The sequence below is a fragment of the Poromitra crassiceps genome (genome assembly GCF_964638095.1).
Source record: "Poromitra crassiceps genome assembly, chromosome: 27".
Lineage (NCBI taxonomy): Eukaryota > Metazoa > Chordata > Actinopteri > Beryciformes > Melamphaidae > Poromitra > Poromitra crassiceps.
The window spans coordinates 7,914,283-7,933,274 of record NC_139650.1 but is presented as its reverse complement, the minus strand read 5'-3'; the positions used below and the strand labels follow the sequence as shown (position 1 = coordinate 7,933,274).

The 18,992-nt window shown below is 43.5% G+C and overlaps 2 protein-coding genes across 2 annotated transcripts in view; one reads left to right on the top strand and one right to left on the bottom strand.

Moving 5' to 3' along the window:
• The first annotated feature begins 78 nt into the window (after positions 1-78).
• Positions 79-13,666, top strand: tma7 (translation machinery associated 7 homolog). The gene is made up of 4 exons (XM_083661666.1): positions 79-190; positions 770-825; positions 2,119-2,206; positions 12,976-13,666. Exons 1-4 carry the CDS (start codon positions 175-177, stop codon positions 13,008-13,010), a joined length of 195 nt encoding a protein of 64 aa, XP_083517792.1. The 5' UTR covers positions 79-174; the 3' UTR covers positions 13,011-13,666.
• dnase1l4.1 (deoxyribonuclease 1 like 4, tandem duplicate 1) overlaps positions 13,281-18,992 on the bottom strand; it is a 25,949-nt gene continuing 20,237 nt past the window's right edge. The window contains exons 8-11 of the mRNA XM_083661665.1: positions 18,200-18,357; positions 17,269-17,365; positions 15,489-15,564; positions 13,281-15,013 (exon numbers count right to left, since the gene is read on the bottom strand). Coding sequence (XP_083517791.1) covers positions 14,853-15,013; positions 15,489-15,564; positions 17,269-17,365; positions 18,200-18,357 — 492 coding nt within the window. The 3' untranslated portion in view covers positions 13,281-14,852. The remainder of the gene's footprint in view (positions 15,014-15,488; positions 15,565-17,268; positions 17,366-18,199; positions 18,358-18,992) is intronic.

Below are 18,992 nucleotides of genomic sequence, written 5' to 3'. Positions count from 1 at the left end.
CTTTGGCTAAGCAGTTAGCAGGTTCCAGGTGGTTTTGCGGTCAGGCACAAAACAGATATTCTGCTTCCGGGTCAGAGTGCACCGGGGTCCTCACAACGCGCATTACAACAACCAGTAGCAGCATTATTATTAGCCGGACAGTTTTCGTCAAGAAATCCTCTTTCGGCCTGAGATATGTCTGGAAGGGAAGGTGAGGCTTCACACGAACATGTCTGTCATGACTCATGATGACAGATTATTTCTGACAGCGAAATAAATGTTAGCCAAGCCTGTTTTGTGTTGCTGTGATGTGATGTGTTGGATAACGCTAAGCTAGTTAGCTGAACATCGTTAGCGCGATCTAGACAGACACGTTCACGCCAAATCCATCCATGCTAAAATGTGTCAAATCTGACAAAACAAGACTTAATGGATTTAAACGAATGCTATGATTTTATGGTAAATTCCACACCACTTAATTTCAATAAGATGTCAACTGATAGAATGGTTGCAAATTGCGGGATATTAACAGCAGAACATCTACTGCAGTGGACGCGTGCCGAATTAAAGAGTCGAGTCACACTATTTGTGAAAGGCCTCAAATTGTGTTCTGCTGGGTTCTGCTGTAGCGTATTTGCCGATAAGCAAACCAACATATAACTGCGAGATTTCGGAGTGGAATTTATCGCAATATTCATGTCTATGTTCAAGTCTATGTTCGAGCTCATTTAGCAGGGGATGGGGTTAACCACACGGCTAGCGAACTAAGCATGTCTTTTATTCCCTGTAGGAGGCAAGAAGAAGCCGCTGAAGGCGCCCAAGAAACAGTCTAAAGATATGGATGATGTAAGCTCCTCTGGCCCTAACACTGACTGAACCATGTTAGAAACAGTCTAAAGATATGGATGATGTAAGCTCCTCTGGCCCTAACACTGACTGAACCATGTTAGAAACAGTCTAAAGATATGGATGATGTAAGCTCCTCTGGCCCTAACACTGACTGAACCATGTTAGAAACAGTCTAAAGATATGGATGATGTAAGCTCCTCTGGCCCTAACACTGACTGAACCATGTTAGAAACAGTCTAAAGATATGGATGATGTAAGCTCCTCTGGCCCTAACACTGACTCAACCATGTTAGAAACAGTCTAAAGATATGGATGATGTAAGCTCCTCTGGCCCTAACACTGACTCAACCATGTTAGACTGTATTGTTGGACATAGTAAGTGTACAGGCCAAATTAATTGCAGGCCTTTGAGCCAAGACTTCAGCCTCTCTGTGTTTGGCCCAGATTATTTTATCATGATGCAGTACAGTTTGTAGTCAAGTTAAAGGATAATTTCGTTTTTTTTTCAACCTGGACAGCGCTGTTGTGTTGTCGAGAGAGGGGAAATCCTCCATGGTGACACAGTGCTGTCTTGCTAGTTGCCCCTCCACTCGACCAATTTGGAAAAAATGTGTCACGATGAGTTTCTCAGACACATACAGTGTGGAAAATAGGGTCCAGTTTGAAGAAAAAACAAAACAAAATGATCCTTTAAGTCCAGGTACTCATTTTCAGACTTTAGGTTGTGACTCAACTTGGGCTTGAGCACTGATGACTAGGACTCGAACGTTCATGCATTTGAACTCGGAAGTTGGAGACTCAGACTTGTTAATTGATAAAGACCTAAATGATGTAAGGGACAATCAACGACTGTGCAATTCAATTAACGATTTTAACGCTGAAGTGCATTAAAATAGTGGCAACCCTGTTTATAGGAAGCATAGCAGGAGGAACAATGACAATGCCGTTTTTTGCCTGTAAGTCCTCATAGTGGGACGAGCTCCCCCAGAGGATTTTAAACTAATTTAATTGTCTCTTTGTCTGTCTGTCTCTTTGTCTGTCGCTCTGCCTGTCTGTCTCTTTGCCTGTCTGTCTGTCTGTCTGCCTGCCTGTCTGTCTCCCTGCCTGTCTCTCTGTCTCTTTGCCTGTCTGTCTCTCTGCCTGCCTGTCTGTCTGCCTGCCTGCCTGTCTCTCTGCCTCTCTGTCTCTCTCTGCCTGTCTGTCTGTCTCTCTGCCTGCCTGTCTGTCTCTGCCTCTCTGTCTCTCTCTCTGCCTGCCTGTCTGTCTCTATGTCTGTCTGTCTCTCTGTAGGATGAGATTGCGCATAAGCAGAAACAGAAAGAGGACCAGAAGGCCTTGGACGCCATGAAGACCAAAGCTGCAGGAAAAGGACCTCTGAGTAAGACCCTGTCTGATATCACTCAGTCTGTTTCCTCTGTCCATTCACAACTACACTTAAAGTCGAGCTGAACCCAAAAATGACTTTTCTTTTCTTTTAGTTCAAATACCTGGGTATGCAGTGCACCTATGTATGCAAAAAAAAAATCACAAAAATCTAATTTCTTTAGTTTTGTCACACTTTTTCCCATCAAAAGTTCATTTTTCAAGATTTCATTGATAACAGTAATTTACAGTTTGCTGATGTCACCTAGTACTATCAAATTTCTACCCCATTTCAACCAATCATATCACGACATGCAGCTGTCAATCAAATCTCCATTTCAGGATAATTTTCTCTTCCAAATGAAGTAGAAAATGGTGCCTAGTGCCTGTCATCTGGCAGAATTCCTATCCCATAAACTAACTACCGTAAATTCCGGACTATAAGCCGCGGCTTTTTTCCCGTTTTTTGGCCTTTTTTGCCCCCTGCGGCTTATATAACGGTGCGTCTTATCTATGGATTTTTCCAGCAAACGGCCACTCGGGAACCTCCAAAATCTATGGATGTTGGTATGAGGCAGAACGAGAGCAAGACAGACATTATGAGAGCGAGACCCTGATTGGATGATGTTGCAAAAAATGTGCCTCGCGACCTGATTGGAGCACTGTGCCACTACTCTCTCTCAGCCACTGCGGTAAAACACCCTCCCTCCCTCCTCCCTCGCTCCGGGGGGAAAAAGGCAGCGATTGAGCCAGAAAGACAGTCTGAATGAAATTGAATGTAACATTCCCAATTCTATGTATTACATTCTAAAAAACTAACAGCAACATTTTGGAAGGCTAAGCCACACAACTAGCTCGTTGTAATCTAACATCATGCTTCAAAAGATGGAGAACTGGCTGTGTTACGACGATGGCGGCGATTGAGCCTGAAAGCCATGTCTGAGACAGTAGCGAGACAGGAACAACAACAGCAGCAGCAGCAAAGGATCATGCACAAACCCGAGACGAAAGGGACTGTCCGTCAGGGCGCGGACGACTGTGTGTCAGCAACTCCCTCCCGACTACCAGGAGAAAATTACAAACTTCGGCGAATTCACACAAAGAAAGATCAAGGAATATTCCATCGGACCGGAGCAGATCATAAATATGGATGAAGTGCCTTTGACGTTCGACCTGCCTCTCACTAGGACTGTTAACAAGAAAGGTGAATCGTCCATCACGTTGAGAACCACAGGTCACGAGAGAACGAATTTCACTTGTGTTCTTGGCTGCACAGCAGCTCCCGCCGATGGTGATTTTTAAGCATCTCACAATGTGTGATTTTGTCTGGGGATTAGTGACCTGACTTTTGTTTTGTTGAAATGTTAATAAATGGGAGCTTCCCCAAACAGCCATCTCTTTCCCGACAATCCCCTCTGTGCACGAAGCCTTACATATGGTAATTAAACATCAAAACACCCGCGGCTTATAGACCGGTGCGGCTTATAGAAGAAAAAAATAGTCACCTTTGAAGGTGCGGCTTATAGACCGGTGCGCCTTATAGTCCGGAATTTACGGTACTAACTTGGCCAATTGTATGAAACATGAACAAAAAACAAAAACTATAATCTCTTAAGAATGCAAAGAAATGTAACTGGCTCGTTAAAACGTGCATTCCAGGAATATCGTATTTACAGAAATAGCGTAAAAAGCGCGCGCTTGAGAGCGTGGTTGTCAGGGGTCGCCCCTCGGACATTCCAGGCAGGCGGGCAGCACCCATGCATCGGATTGTCCGCTCGCTCCGCACGAAGCAGGTGGCTGCCTGGTACTCCGCGGATCCCACTCGCGTAGCACGACAACACGCTGAATCCCACTCGATTTGGGGGTGGAACACGCCATGATTGACCAATGCCAAAGCCAGTCGACAGAATTGTCAAATTAAATCATCGACACCGTATATGGTCCGCCTCTCAATTTGTTTTCAGTCTCCGACGCTCGCGCTAGTGCACTCCGTTCCGGTTCACCTCGACTTTAAACCCCAGTCTGTTTCCTCTGTCCATTCACAACTACACTTAAACCCCAGTCTGTTTCATCTGTCCATTCACAACTACACTTAAACCCCAGGTTGTTTCCTCTGTTCATTCACAACTACACTTAAACTCCAGTTTGTTTCCTCTGTTCATTCACAACTACACTTAAACCCCAGTCTGTTTCATCTGTCCATTCACAACTACACTTAAACCCCAGTCTGTTTCATCTGTCCATTCACAACTACAATTAAACCCCAGTCTGTTTCATCTGTCCATTCACAACTACACTTAAACCCCAGTTTGTTTCCTCTGTCCATTCACAACTACACTTAAACCCCAGTCTGTTTCATCTGTCCATTCACAACTACAATTAAACCCCAGTCTGTTTCATCTGTCCATTCACAACTACAATTAAACCCCAGTTTGTTTCCTCTGTCCATTCACAACTACACTTAAACCCCAGGTTGTTTCCTCTGTTCATTCACAACTACACTTAAACTCCAGTTTGTTTCCTCTGTTCATTCACAACTACACTTAAACCCCAGTCTGTTTCATCTGTCCATTCACAACTACAATTAAACCCCAGTTTGTTTCCTCTGTCCATTCACAACTACACTTAAACCCCAGTCTGTTTCCTCTGTCCATTCACAACTACACTTAAACTCCAGTCTGTTTCCTCTGTCCATTCACAACTACACTTAAACCCCAGTCTGTTTCCTCTGTCCATTCACAACTACACTTAAACCCCAGTCTGTTTCCTCTGTCCATTCACAACTACACTTAAACCCCAGTCTGTTTCCTCTGTCCATTCACAACTACACTTAAACCCCAGTCTGTTTCCTCTGTCCATTCACAACTACACTTAAACCCCAGTCTGTTTCCTCTGTCCATTCACAACTACACTTAAACCCCAGTCTGTTTCCTCTGTCCATTCACAACTACACTTAAACCCCAGTCTGTTTCCTCTGTCCATTCACAACTACACTTAAACCCCAGTCCGTTTCCTCTGTCCATTCACAACTACACTTAAACTCCAGTCCGTTTCCTCTGTCCATTCACAACTACACTTAAACCCCAGTCTGTTTCCTCTGTCCATTCACAACTACACTTAAACCCCAGTCCGTTTCCTCTGTCCATTCACAACTACACTTAAACCCCAGTCTGTTTCCTCTGTCCATTCACAACTACACTTAAACCCCAGTCTGTTTCCTCTGTCCATTCACAACTACACTTAAACCCCAGTCTGTTTCATCTGTCCATTCACAACTACAATTAAACCCCAGTCTGTTTCCTCTGTCCATTCACAACTACACTTAAACCCCAGTCTGTTTCCTCTGTCCATTCACAACTACACTTAAACCCCAGCCTGTTTCCTCTGTCCATTCACAACTACACTTAAACTCCAGTCTGTTTCTTCTGTCCATTCACAACTACACTTAAACCCCAGTCTGTTTCCTCTGTCCATTCACAACTACACTTAAACTCCAGTCTGTTTCATCTGTCCATTCACAACTACACTTAAACCCCAGTCTGTTTCCTCTGTCCATTCACAACTACACTTAAACCCCAGTCAGTTTCATCTGTCCATTCACAACTACACTTAAACTCCAGTCTGTTTCATCTGTCCATTCACAACTACACTTAAACCCCAGTCAGTTTCATCTGTCCATTCACAACTACACTTAAACTCCAGTCTGTTTCTTCTGTCCATTCACAACTACACTTAAACCCCAGTCTGTTTCCTCTGTCCATTCACAACTACACTTAAACCCCAGTCTGTTTCCTCTGTCCATTCACAACTACACTTAAACCCCAGTCTGTTTCCTCTGTCCATTCACAACTACACTTAAACCCCAGTCTGTTTCCTCTGTCCATTCACAACTACACTTAAACCCCAGTCTGTTTCCTCTGTCCATTCACAACTACACTTAAACCCCAGTCAGTTTCCTCTGTCCATTCACAACTACACTTAAACTCCAGTCTGTTTCCTCTGTCCATTCACAACTACACTTAAACTCCAGTCTGTTTCCTCTGTCCATTCACAACTACCGTAAATTCCGGACTATAAGACGCACCGGTCTATAAGCCGCGGGACCAAAATTGACTATTTTTTTCTTCTATAAGCCGCACCGGTCTATAAGCCGCGGGTGTTTTGATGTTTAATTACCATATGAAAGGGTTCGTGCACAGAGAGGAATGTCGGGAAACAGATGGCTGTTTGGGGAAGCTCCCATTTATTAACATTTCAACAAAACAAAACAAAAGTCAGGTCACTAATCCCCAGACAAAATCACACAACAATAGGCTATATGTGCAGCAAACGGCTGTAACCAGAGAAGTCAAGTCACTAACCCTCGTCTTCCTCTTCTTCCTGCGTACTGAAACCACCAAAGTCCTCATCTTCAGTGTCGGAAACGAACAGGTTCAGGGTGGCTTCGTCAACCACTCTCCTCTCTCCTTCATTGTCACTCAAAACCAACGAACTCCTCTTCGTCACTGTCGGCATCGAACAGCCTCTGAAGCCTCTGACGGCCCTCAGCGCCAGCTGTGGCGGCGTCATCCTCTTCATCCCGCAGCAGTCCAGCGTTTTGGAACCCGTTGGTGATTGTGGATGTTTTCACACTCCTATAATATTCCGCTTCTACTGCTCGTCTTGTTGTGAATATTCCTTGATCTTCCTTTGTGTGAATTCGCCGAAGTTTGTGATTTTCTCCTGGTAGTCGGGGGAGGGAGTTGGCCGAGTGGCCGTTTGCTTACCGTAATTACCATATGTAAGTGGTCACGCACAGAGGGGATTGTCGGGAAAGAGATGGCTGTTTGAGGAAGCTCCCATTTACCGTATTACCGTAACATTTCAACAAAACAACATAACACAACACCACCGTTGTTTATTTTTACAGTGCACACAGTGTCCGCGGTGTGGTGAAAAGAGGGCAAGAGAGGAAATTAAAACAGAAGTGGATTTATAGTTAGAAAGAGTGCTAAAGAAGAGAGAATTCCGTTTTTTATTTTTTTATTTTAGTTACTCACAGTACTATTGACCAGTCCAACTCAAAAGATATTCGGCAGTTTCACTTTGAGCTCTTGTTCCGCCGCTGTCCATCAATGGTTATGACGAGTCTCGCTGGGTACAGTACGCCAAAGCGATATCCATTGACTCGATGATGCTGTTGTATGTTGCGCGTTTCTGTTGCACCAACGCGGACGGTGAGGGGCTTCTTCCCCGCAGCCTGGAGGATGAGTTGACGGTCGGGCCAGCGGAGTAGGCAGATGAAGATGGCCCTCGGTGGCAGGCCGGGGTCTGGACGTGGCCGAGGCGCCCGGTGTGCCCTGTCCACCTCTGGTGGTTTCTCGCCTTCCTTCAGGTCCAGGATGTAACACAGGATTTTGCCACGAAAGCGTCCATGTCATCCATCTCAGCTCCCTCTTTTACATTGATCAGGCGAATGTTATTTCTTTTACTCCTGCTGATTAAGTCATCAACCTGCGTGTGCAGGGTTTCGATTTTGCATTTTATCCATTTTCGGACTCACTGTGTTGTTTTTGTCCTCCAGTGCGCGGATGCGCTTTTCCGCATTATAAACTCTGTTCACGGTTGCCTTAGTTTCTTTAGTGAGTGAGTGGATGGACTTCTGCACGTTTTCAAACTTGTTTTCAAGCTGCTCAAAACCTCTGAGCGATGTCGGACTTAATCGATAGTGTTTCACGGAGTAAAAGTTTAGCCCAAGCCGTGTATCTCCAGCCTCCAGCAGGTGAGTCATTTCCTCATTCATGGCGTGATTGCTTCGTCTTTTTCTTTCTGCTTACCTGTGTTGTGTTATGTTATGTTATGTTATGTTGTTAAAAGAGGGCAAGAGAGGAAATTAAAACAGAAGTGGATTTATAGTTAGAAAGAGTGCTAAAAAAGAGAGATTTTTTTTTTTTTTTTGGAAAAAATCCATAGATAAGCCGCACCGTTATATAAGCCGCAGGGGCCAAAAAACGGGAAAAAAGCCGCGGCTTATAGTCCGGAATTTACGGTACACTTAAACTCCAGTCTGTTTCATCTGTCCATTCACAACTACACTTAAACCCCAGCCTGTTTCCTCTGTCCATTCACAACTACACTTAAACCCCAGTTTGTTTCCTCTGTCCATTCACAACTACACTTAACCTCCAGTCTGTTTCCTCTGTCCATTCACAACTACACTTAAACTCCAGTCTGTTTCCTCTGTTCATTCACAACTACACTTAAACCCCAGCCTGTTTCCTCTGTCCATTCACAACTACACTTAAACCCCAGTTTGTTTCCTCTGTCCATTCACAACTACACTTAACCTCCAGTCTGTTTCCTCTGTCCATTCACAACTACACTTAAACTCCAGTCTGTTTCCTCTGTTCATTCACAACTACACTTAAACCCCAGCCTGTTTCCTCTGTCCATTCACAACTACACTTAAACTCCAGTCTGTTTCATCTGTCCATTCACAACTACACTTAAACCCCAGCCTGTTTCCTCTGTCCATTCACAACTACACTTAAACCCCAGTTTGTTTCCTCTGTCCATTCACAACTACACTTAACCTCCAGTCTGTTTCCTCTGTCCATTCACAACTACACTTAAACCCCAGTCTGTTTCCTCTGTCCATTCACAACTACACTTAAACCCCAGTCTGTTTCCTCTGTCCATTCACAACTACACTTAAACCCCAGTCTGTTTCCTCTGTCCATTCACAACTACACTTAAACCCCAGTCTGTTTCATCTGTCCATTCACAACTACACTTAAACCCCAGTCTGTTTCCTCTGTCCATTCACAACTACACTTAAACCCCAGTTTGTTTCCTCTGTCCATTCACAACTACACTTAAACTCCAGTCTGTTTCCTCTGTCCATTCACAACTACACTTAAACCCCAGTCAGTTTCCTCTGTCCATTCACAACTACACTTAACCCCAGCCTGTTTCCTCTGTCCATTCACAACTACACTTAAACTCCAGTCTGTTTCCTCTGTCCATTCACAACTACACTTAAACTCCAGTCTGTTTCCTCTGTCCATTCACAACTACACTTAAACTCCAGTCTGTTTCCTCTGTCCATTCACAACTACACTTAAACCCCAGTCAGTTTCCTCTGTCCATTCACAACTACACTTAAACCCCAGTCAGTTTCCTCTGTCCATTCACAACTACACTTAAACTCCAGTCTGTTTCTTCTGTCCATTCACAACTACACTTAAACCCCAGTCTGTTTCCTCTGTCCATTCACAACTACACTTAAACTCCAGTCTGTTTCCTCTGTCCATTCACAACTACACTTAAACTCCAGTCTGTTTCCTCTGTCCATTCACAACTACACTTAAACCCCAGTCAGTTTCCTCTGTCCATTCACAACTACACTTAAACCCCAGTCAGTTTCCTCTGTCCATTCACAACTACACTTAAACTCCAGTCTGTTTCTTCTGTCCATTCACAACTACACTTAAACTCCAGTCTGTTTCCTCTGTCCATTCACAACTACACTTAAACTCCAGTCTGTTTCCTCTGTCCATTCACAACTACACTTAAACTCCAGTCTGTTTCTTCTGTCCATTCACAACTACACTTAAACCCCAGTCTGTTTCCTCTGTCCATTCACAACTACACTTAAACCCCAGTCTGTTTCCTCTGTCCATTCACAACTACACTTAAACTCCAGTCTGTTTCCTCTGTCCATTCACAACTACACTTAAACTCCAGTCTGTTTCCTCTGTCCATTCACAACTACACTTAAACTCCAGTCTGTTTCCTCTGTCCATTCACAACTACACTTAAACCCCAGTCTGTTTCCTCTGTCCATTCACAACTACACTTAAACCCCAGTCTGTTTCCTCTGTTCATTCACAACTACACTTAAACCCCAGTTTGTTTCCTCTGTTCATTCACAACTACACTTAAACCCCAGTCTGTTTCCTCTGTTCATTCACAACTACACTTAAACTCCAGTCTGTTTCCTCTGTCCATTCACAACTACACTTAAACCCCAGTCTGTTTCCTCTGTTCATTCACAACTACACTTAAACTCCAGTCTGTTTCCTCTGTCCATTCACAACTACACTTAAACTCCAGTCTGTTTCCTCTGTCCATTCACAACTACACTTAAACTCCAGTCTGTTTCCTCTGTTCATTCACAACTACACTTAAACTCCAGTCTGTTTCCTCTGTCCATTCACAACTACACTTAAACCCCAGTCTGTTTCCTCTGTTCATTCACAGCTACACTTAAACTCCAGTCTGTTTCCTCTGTCCATTCACAACTACACTTAAACCCCAGTCTGTTTCCTCTGTCCATTCACAACTACAATTAAACTCCAGTCTGTTTCCTCTGTCCATTCACAACTACACTTAAACCCCAGTCTGTTTCATCTGTCCATTCACAACTACACTTAAACCCCAGTCTGTTTCATCTGTCCATTCACAACTACACTTAAACCCCAGTCTGTTTCATCTGTCCATTCACAACTACACTTAAACCCCAGTCTGTTTCCTCTGTTCATTCACAACTACAATTAAACTCCAGTCTGTTTCCTCTGTCCATTCACAACTACACTTAAACTCCAGTCTGTTTCCTCTGTCCATTCACAACTACACTTAAACTCCAGTCTGTTTCCTCTGTCCATTCACAACTACACTTAAACTCCAGTCTGTTTCCTCTGTCCATTCACAACTACACTTAAACCCCAGTCTGTTTCATCTGTCCATTCACAACTACACTTAAACCCCAGTCTGTTTCATCTGTCCATTCACAACTACACTTAAACCCCAGTCTGTTTCCTCTGTCCATTCACAACTACACTTAAACCCCAGTCTGTTTCATCTGTCCATTCACAACTACACTTAAACCCCAGTCTCTTTCATCTGTCCATTCACAACTACAATTAAACCCCAGCCTGTTTCCTCTGTTCATTCACAACTACACTTAAACTCCAGTCTGTTTCCTCTGTTCATTCACAACTACACTTAAACCCCAGTTTGTTTCCTCTGTTCATTCACAACTACACTTAAACCCCAGTCTGTTTCATCTGTCCATTCACAACTACACTTAAACCCCAGTTAATCTGACCCCAAGACTAAAAACTGACCGCTAACTAAAACTGACAAGAATAACATGCAACTTCTCATAAAAGCAATTTCTAAAAATGCAGTGAATTCCTGAACATTCCCAGATGCTCCTCGCTCGGCCTGCATGTTTAGCAACAATGACCCGCTATGAGCGCCCTCCCGCCAGCGCGGAACATTTCCACCGCAGCCTCAAGTACCAGGTGGGCGTCGCCTGCAGAGTGGCTGTAGTTTAGCAGCTCCCAGCTCATTTTCCGGAACATGCCGTGAGCCTGGTTAAATGGTAGGAATGCGTATTTGAAGTAATTTAAATACTCGAGTACTCTCCTTCTGTGCGCCGCGCGGGCGATTCATTGATAAAGTCGCTGCGATCCCGTTTGGCTGCACCGCTGCAATGCACATTTACGACGCATTTACACATTTACTTCTTCTCGTCGGCACCAAATCTACACTCAGCAAAACCGGACCCGTCTGACTCGCCATTGACGACACAACCATCACCCCCTCCTCCCCCCTCTGGCTCACAACAACCTTGGCTTCATCCTGGACTCCACCCTCCCATGTCAGCTCCATCATCAAGACCTCTTACTTCCATCTCCGCCACATCGCCAAAATCAGACACTGCCTCTCCCCCCCCTGCTGCTGAATCCCTCATCCACGCCTTCATCTCCTCCCGTCTGCACTACTGCAACTCCCTCATCACCGGCATCACCTCCCGCTCCCTCCATAGACTCCAGATGGTTCAGAACTCAGCCGCCCGCCTGCTCACAAACACCCGGTCCCGTGATCGCATCACTCCTGTCCTTCATTCCCTCCACTGGCTCCCCATCAAAGAACGCATCAACTTCAAACTACTCCTCCTCACCTTCAAAGCCCTCCATAGCCTGCCCCCCCCCTTATCTGACTGACCTCCTTCTCCCCCATCGCCCTGACCGTACCCTCTGATCCTCATCCACTGTTCCCCTCAACGTTCCACCATCCAAACTGAAAAGCTTTGGAGATCGAGCGTTCTCGAGAGCTGCACCCCGACTCTGGAATTCCCTCCCCCAGCCTGTCGGATAACTCACCTTCACTCCCCGACTCAAAACCTACCTGTTCTCCCAACAAGCTTACAACCCCCCCTCCCCTTAATCACCTCTTTACAAAATAATTCTGTCCATAACAATACAATGAATCAACACCTGTTTCTTCTATTATTATTATTATTTTTCAGGTATTTTTCACATTTCCTAAATGGACGTGCCGGTTTTTTAATGATCGTTGTATATTTTTAACTATACATGGGGAGGTTACACATAAAGTATAACTCTTTATTGAAGTTATTGACTATCGGCTTGTTCCCCTTAAACACAAAACAGGCCCATTCAGATGATAAACCAATCTTTATTCATATAGCGCCTTTCAAACAGATCAAATGCAATTCAAAGTGCTTTACAAGCGATTAATAACATTTTATTGGAGAGAAAAAAAGTTAATTGAATAAGACACTAATAAAAGATGGGTAGTTAGGGTAAAAGATAAATACAAGATAATACAAGCAATACAAATAACACAATTATTATTATTATAGTATGATTATAGTAACAGTAAAATGTTAAAAAAAAATAGAGTATAAAACCATCTTTTGTTTTACAATGAGATTTTGTAACAAAAACCTTAACTAGTCTCTTCCTTTTTGTTTCTCTCCCTCCCTCCCTCCAGCGGGTGGTGGGATCAAGAAATCGGGGAAGAAGTAAGATCTGGATTTGAAGACGATGTCTCTTTGCTACTGAGTCCCCGGCCTTGCTTCCTGCGCTGACCAACGGCTGTACGTTCGCCGGGGTCCGCCATTTTGATTTGCTGAGTTTAACCTGAAACGCCACCCACTCCGACTCCGCCTCCTCTCCCAGAGTTCCTACACAGAAAATTAATTTGAGGACTTACATGTCAGAAATCTAAAAATGTTGGTCAGCCCTGACACGCATCACTACAACCCATTATGTAATGGGCCATTTTGTGTCTAAAAGGCAGGGTAAACACAGGCGCAAGCAAAACATTAATGAAGGCCCCGGCACTGGAACACCTAAATGAATTGGAAGTTGGAAACCCTCATTAAGGTTTTGCTTGCACCTGTGTTTGCCCTGCCTTTTAGCCACACAATGGCTGCTGTGAAAAAGGCCTATTCTAACTACTAGCTCCTGATCAGCTTGCAGCATATTGAGCACAGATGAAAGTCTTCAAATCCAGTCTAGAAGTGAACTGAAGGTTTGCAGGTTCTAAACGGAACATGTGTAGGAACCCTGAACTCCTCTGGCTCCTGTAAAGCTAACATTATTTACAACAACTTTTTTTGTCCCAAATGTTTTTTGTTGTAAAGAAGGAGATATCAATAAAGTTTTTGTAATTAGCACTTTTTTATTTCCATCCTTCTGCAGTCCTGACAGAATTGGTCAAGATTATCGCACATCATGTCAGAACAGCAGTTACAAAGGAAAGCCATTTTAAACAGCTGGTTATTGGCTGATTGGCTGTTGGCCTCTAATTAAAGCTAATTGAAGAGAACTGACATTGCTAAATGGTGACATCTGAATTAGGGCGAAACAGTTCATTGTGTATTATTTAATTGCTACTTTCCATCAATGCAGAATCTCGGCATATCAGTATTGAAACTGTTTAGTTTGTATCAGCCGCTGTAGTAAAACAAAATGCAGAAAAGTAATCTTGTACACATTTCTGAATACAGTGTTCAATGATTATCATTCTAGAATCATAGATCTAATTTGAGTGAACATCGGGCAACAGTTCAAATCAATGTTTATAATCATGTTTAGGAATGACAGGCAGAATTGCTTGTAGAAAAAGTAAACTGAAACTTAAATTGGTAGTTAAAGTGGGATTTTCAGACCAAATGTCACATCAATATTGATTACAGGGACATCCAAAACTTTTTATTTCTTTTCCAGCCTGTCTCATGATCATTCTCTGGTTATAGAAATATTGTCAGGGTGCCATCAGAGCCATGTATATAGAAGAGTCGTGACATCTCCATTCACTCCAATGGACCAGTTTTTTACATTGCAAAAGGAACTTTTGGGGAAGTAAGGTTCTGGATTAAGGAGCGCTGTCGAGTTGCAGCAGAATGGACCGTTTCTATTGACACGTGTGGTCATTTTGAACATTCAGGGTGGGAAGCGCTGCCCAGAAGATGGGCATAGACATACTGTAGGCCTATATAAAAATATCAGTAGGCTACTTCAACATAAAAGTGAGGACTTGATAGACCTATTATATAAATTATTTTGCAAATGGTGAGACCTAGCATTGTCAGCATTGCCTTGATAATTAAATAATTCACCTGATGTAATAACTTAGTTGGTTTGTCTGAACAGACAGACGAGTCAATTCAGTCAAACACAAAGCGTACTGTCACTGCAATGTGCTGGAAACAAAAGCAGATGTCAGAAGCAATCAGAACGCTGTGTGAACGGAGCCGGAGTAAATAGCAGGGTGGTACTGTAGTAGCTTGTGACTGTGAGTTTAAACTTGGTTGCCACGTCTCAGCTGGAGCAGCTTGTGAGTTTAAACTTGGTTGTCAGGTCTCAGACTTCGTTGCCAGGTCTGAGCTTGGCCATCTTGATGCGGAGCATCTGGATCTCCAGGCTGAGCTTCTCCCTCTCCAGCAGCAGGTTTCCTCTCTTCAGATCCTCCAGCTCTCCATCAGGCAGAGCCGACCGCAGCTGCCCAGGCCGCTGCTCCAGACCTGCAGGGGGAAGCCCCATAATCCACTTAATCCAGGAAAGTTGATATCTAATCCCTTGGGATGATGTCTAATCCACCCCTGGGCCCTGATTGTCTGAACCTGTCATTCCCAAAGACTGGGTTGGGAACCACAGGTGCAGGAGATTTTATTTCAGTCAGCAAATAAATTTTCAGAATTTCTAGTCTTTTATTTAAAATGTGTATATTGTTTTACTGATGAGAGAGGGAATAAAACAGCCTGTTACCCCCGACTAAATGCACTTATTTACTTGGACATCTAGTAAATGTTAGTCTGGGAGGCTAAATTAGTCTGTTCTACATGATTTCTATTCTAAACATCTGGTTGGCTGCTAAAATAGTGAAAGTCGCTGGATAATTTCAGGATGTGACAACCATTCTGTTTGATTAAAACCAGTTTATTATTAATAAGAACATGAACATAATAAGCATAAGAAGATAGTATTTCTGCTGGTTACCATCCTCTTCGCCTCTTATCAGACTCATGGACCTCAGCTCCACCTCCACAGGGTAATGGTCACTCACTTTGAGGGCCTGGAAGATATACAGACAATGACTGATTATTTTAATTGATGCATAATCTTGGATGTTGTATTTTTAAATACAAGATAAAACCCAGTAGTAGCCTCAGAATAAGGTTGGTTCTTGACAGAGAAGTTATAGTATGTAGGCCTATGTTATAATATGTATGTATAATGATAATTATTGTGTTGCCAGAATAAACTGCTGTATTAGTTGATAGAGACGAGGAAAGGGACAATATATAACAATATAATATCACAACAATATCAAATTACAATCTTAGAAAAAGATGTATAGTGGAAGTAATAATAGGAATGCACGATATATATCGAACTAATAAATTATATATATATATACACATACAAAAATGTGAAATGATCGGTTATCGTATCAGCCATGAGTAGCAGGTAATTATTGGTTATCAGTATGAACTGAAAAAAATCCATATCGTGCATAGTATTGTGCTCTGCTAATATAATATTGGTCATCCTCGTTTCCCATGACAGCAGCTGTCCACTAGAGGGCAGAACAACATAGTCAGTCACTAAACCACCAGCTCAGTGGCCTTGTGGTCTGAGTGTCCGCCCTGAGACTGGGAGGTCGTGAGTTCGACCCCTGGCCGAGTCATACCAAAGACTATAAAAATGGGACCCATTTGCCTCCCTGCTTGGCACTCGGCATCAAAAGGGTTGGAATTGGGGGGTTAGATCACCATATGATTCCCGAGCGCGGCGCTGCTGCCGCTCACCGCTCCCCCAGGGGATGGGTCAAATGCGGAGAACAAATTTCACACATTGTGTGACAATCAGTGGGACTTTACCTTTACCTAAACTACCAGTGTTCGATCTTTTTTTGTGTGCTGTTCTTCACATCTGTTTATTTGATCCTAATTTGTTCTCCTGAGATCATGAGAAAATTGTCTTGAGAGTTCAGGAAAAAATGAGATCATATATACACATTAGATCAAATGTGTTGTCTACAATGACATAAATAAGTCAATATCTTAGCATGGGAAAACAGCGTAAATAAAACAGATGGTAAATGGCCTGCATTCATATAGCGCTTTACAATGAGTATAGCCTAGGTACATGGTTTCACCCATTCACACACTGATGGCGACGAGCTACCACGCAGGGTGCTGGCACGGCCATCAGGAGCAATTTAGGGTTCAGTATCTATCTTGCCCTAGGACACATGCAGACTGGAGGAGCTGGGGGTCGAACCACCAACCTCTTTTATTCAGAGATTAGTGGACGACCCGCTCTACCTCTTGAGCTACAGTCGAATATAAGCGGTTGACAACATAAACATTGTAAATTGCCCCTAGGTTACCTCCTGTTGGTGTGTTTGCTAAAGAAAGATCTGACTGGATATAAGCTAGGTTTCAAACTGTTCTCTAGCAACACAATGCCGTGAAAACGATCTTTATGTCCTCAATGGAGTTCTGTGCCTGGAAGACCCAAACATGATGTTTTTAATGAATCAGTTTATTATCTGAGGCTTCAAGGCAAATACAGCTAGAAATTCTAAAAGGGAAGGGGTGTGTAGGCTTTAAATATCCATTGCAGATATTCAGTTTATTTATCGTGTGTGTGTGTGTGTGTGTGTGTGTGTGTGTGTGTGTGTGTGCGCGCGCGCGTGTGTGTGTGTGTGTGTGTGTGTGTGTGTGTGCGCACGTGGGTGTGTGTGTGCACGCGTGGGTGTGTGCGTGCAGACCTGCTGATCTGTGAGACCGTATGCCTTCTGGAAGTTGAAGGGTTTGGCAGAGTTTGGGACGACCGCCTGCAGCATGTCATCTCCGTAGATCACTATCCTGCACAGAGACAACACAGAGACAACACAGAGACAGAGACAACACAGAGACAGAGACAACACAGAGACAACACAGAGACAGAGACAACACAGAGACAGAGACAACACAGAGACAGAGACAACACAGAGACAGAGACAACACAGAGACAACACAGAGACAGAGACAACACAGAGACAGAGACAACACAGAGACAGAGACAACACGCTGAATCAGATGTTTCTTTTCTCTTTCAGAGGTGAGACCAGGTCAACTTCACTCCAGTCCGAAGTTTGTCTCAAGTCCTGAGGCACAAGTCTAAATGTAGACCACATAGTCAAGTCCAAGTCATTAATGTCAAGTCTCAAGTCTAAATGTAGAACAAGTCAAATCAGAACAAATCAATCCAGTATCAATTTAAAGAAAACTAAATTGAGGACCTTTCAATGCAATATGGTTTTAATAGGATAAGAACCGTTTAAGAGCATCATGAGTTTGATTTCTATAATCAGTTTCAAGTTCAATAAATTCAGTCATTCTATACAAATTCAGAAAAGATAATTTAAATTCACTCGTCTGCTGGCACATATCTCATCACTTTCAATCTAAGTCATTTACACAAACACAAGATCTCAAGTCAAGACTTTAGAAAGCTTTTCAAGTCGTCATTACAAGTCAGAGTCAAGTCCCAATTAAGTCACCACAATCCAAGTGAAGTCACGAGCAATTAAAATTGTGACTCAAGTCTGAATTGAGCGTGTGTGTGTGCGTGTGTGTGTGTGTGTGCATGCGTGTCTGTGTGTGTCTGTCTGTCTGTGCGTGTGTGTGTGTGTGTGTGCATGCGTATGTATGTGGTACCTATCATATGTGTGGTCGTTTCCGGTGCTAGCTGTGGTGTCGACGTCGTCTGCGATCAGCCAGTGGAAGTTCTTGTCGCTGCGGATGCGGATGTCCTTCATGTCTCTCTTGGAGACGTAGGATCCGTCTGCGTTGAAGTCGCCCAGGATCATCATGTTCTGCAACGCAGGGACGGCAGAACGTCAGCGCTCCACAGAGAGCCAACATGCTGTAGACCAGTGCTTCTCAAACCCAGGCAAACACTTGCTATTGGACGATAATTCATCTCTCAGACCCAATTCTGAGAATGTGTTTTGTTATTGTTAGATATGATTTTGTCCAGAACTCCAGGACTATCTGTATTACATAGCGTAGAGAGATAGCAGTGAAACTATGATCCAAAACAGCCATTCTTCGACACTACAGCGTGTGATTGTGTTAACTTCTTGTCAATTAAATAATGGTTGTTTAATGACTCTTCAATTTGCTGGGGACCCCCTGGAACAAGGACCCCTGGTGGTCCGCCGACCCCACTGCACAAGAGGCTACTAGATATCAGACGTGGCCAAACGTTTACGACGAGAGCTACTTGCAAAAAATAAAACTAGTCACAAGCTACAGTACTTCTTTTCCCCTTGTCCCCCGAAGTACATTTAGCACCTTTTAACAGTATCATTATATATGTAACATTATTTAATGAGGTTATAATGTTGAATAGCCGACTGTAGATACTGAGTTAGCTATAGGACGAATCAGCGTGACATCACAATCCCCCCGATTCCCCCGGAAATGCGGACCCCCGCAGCAGTTAACT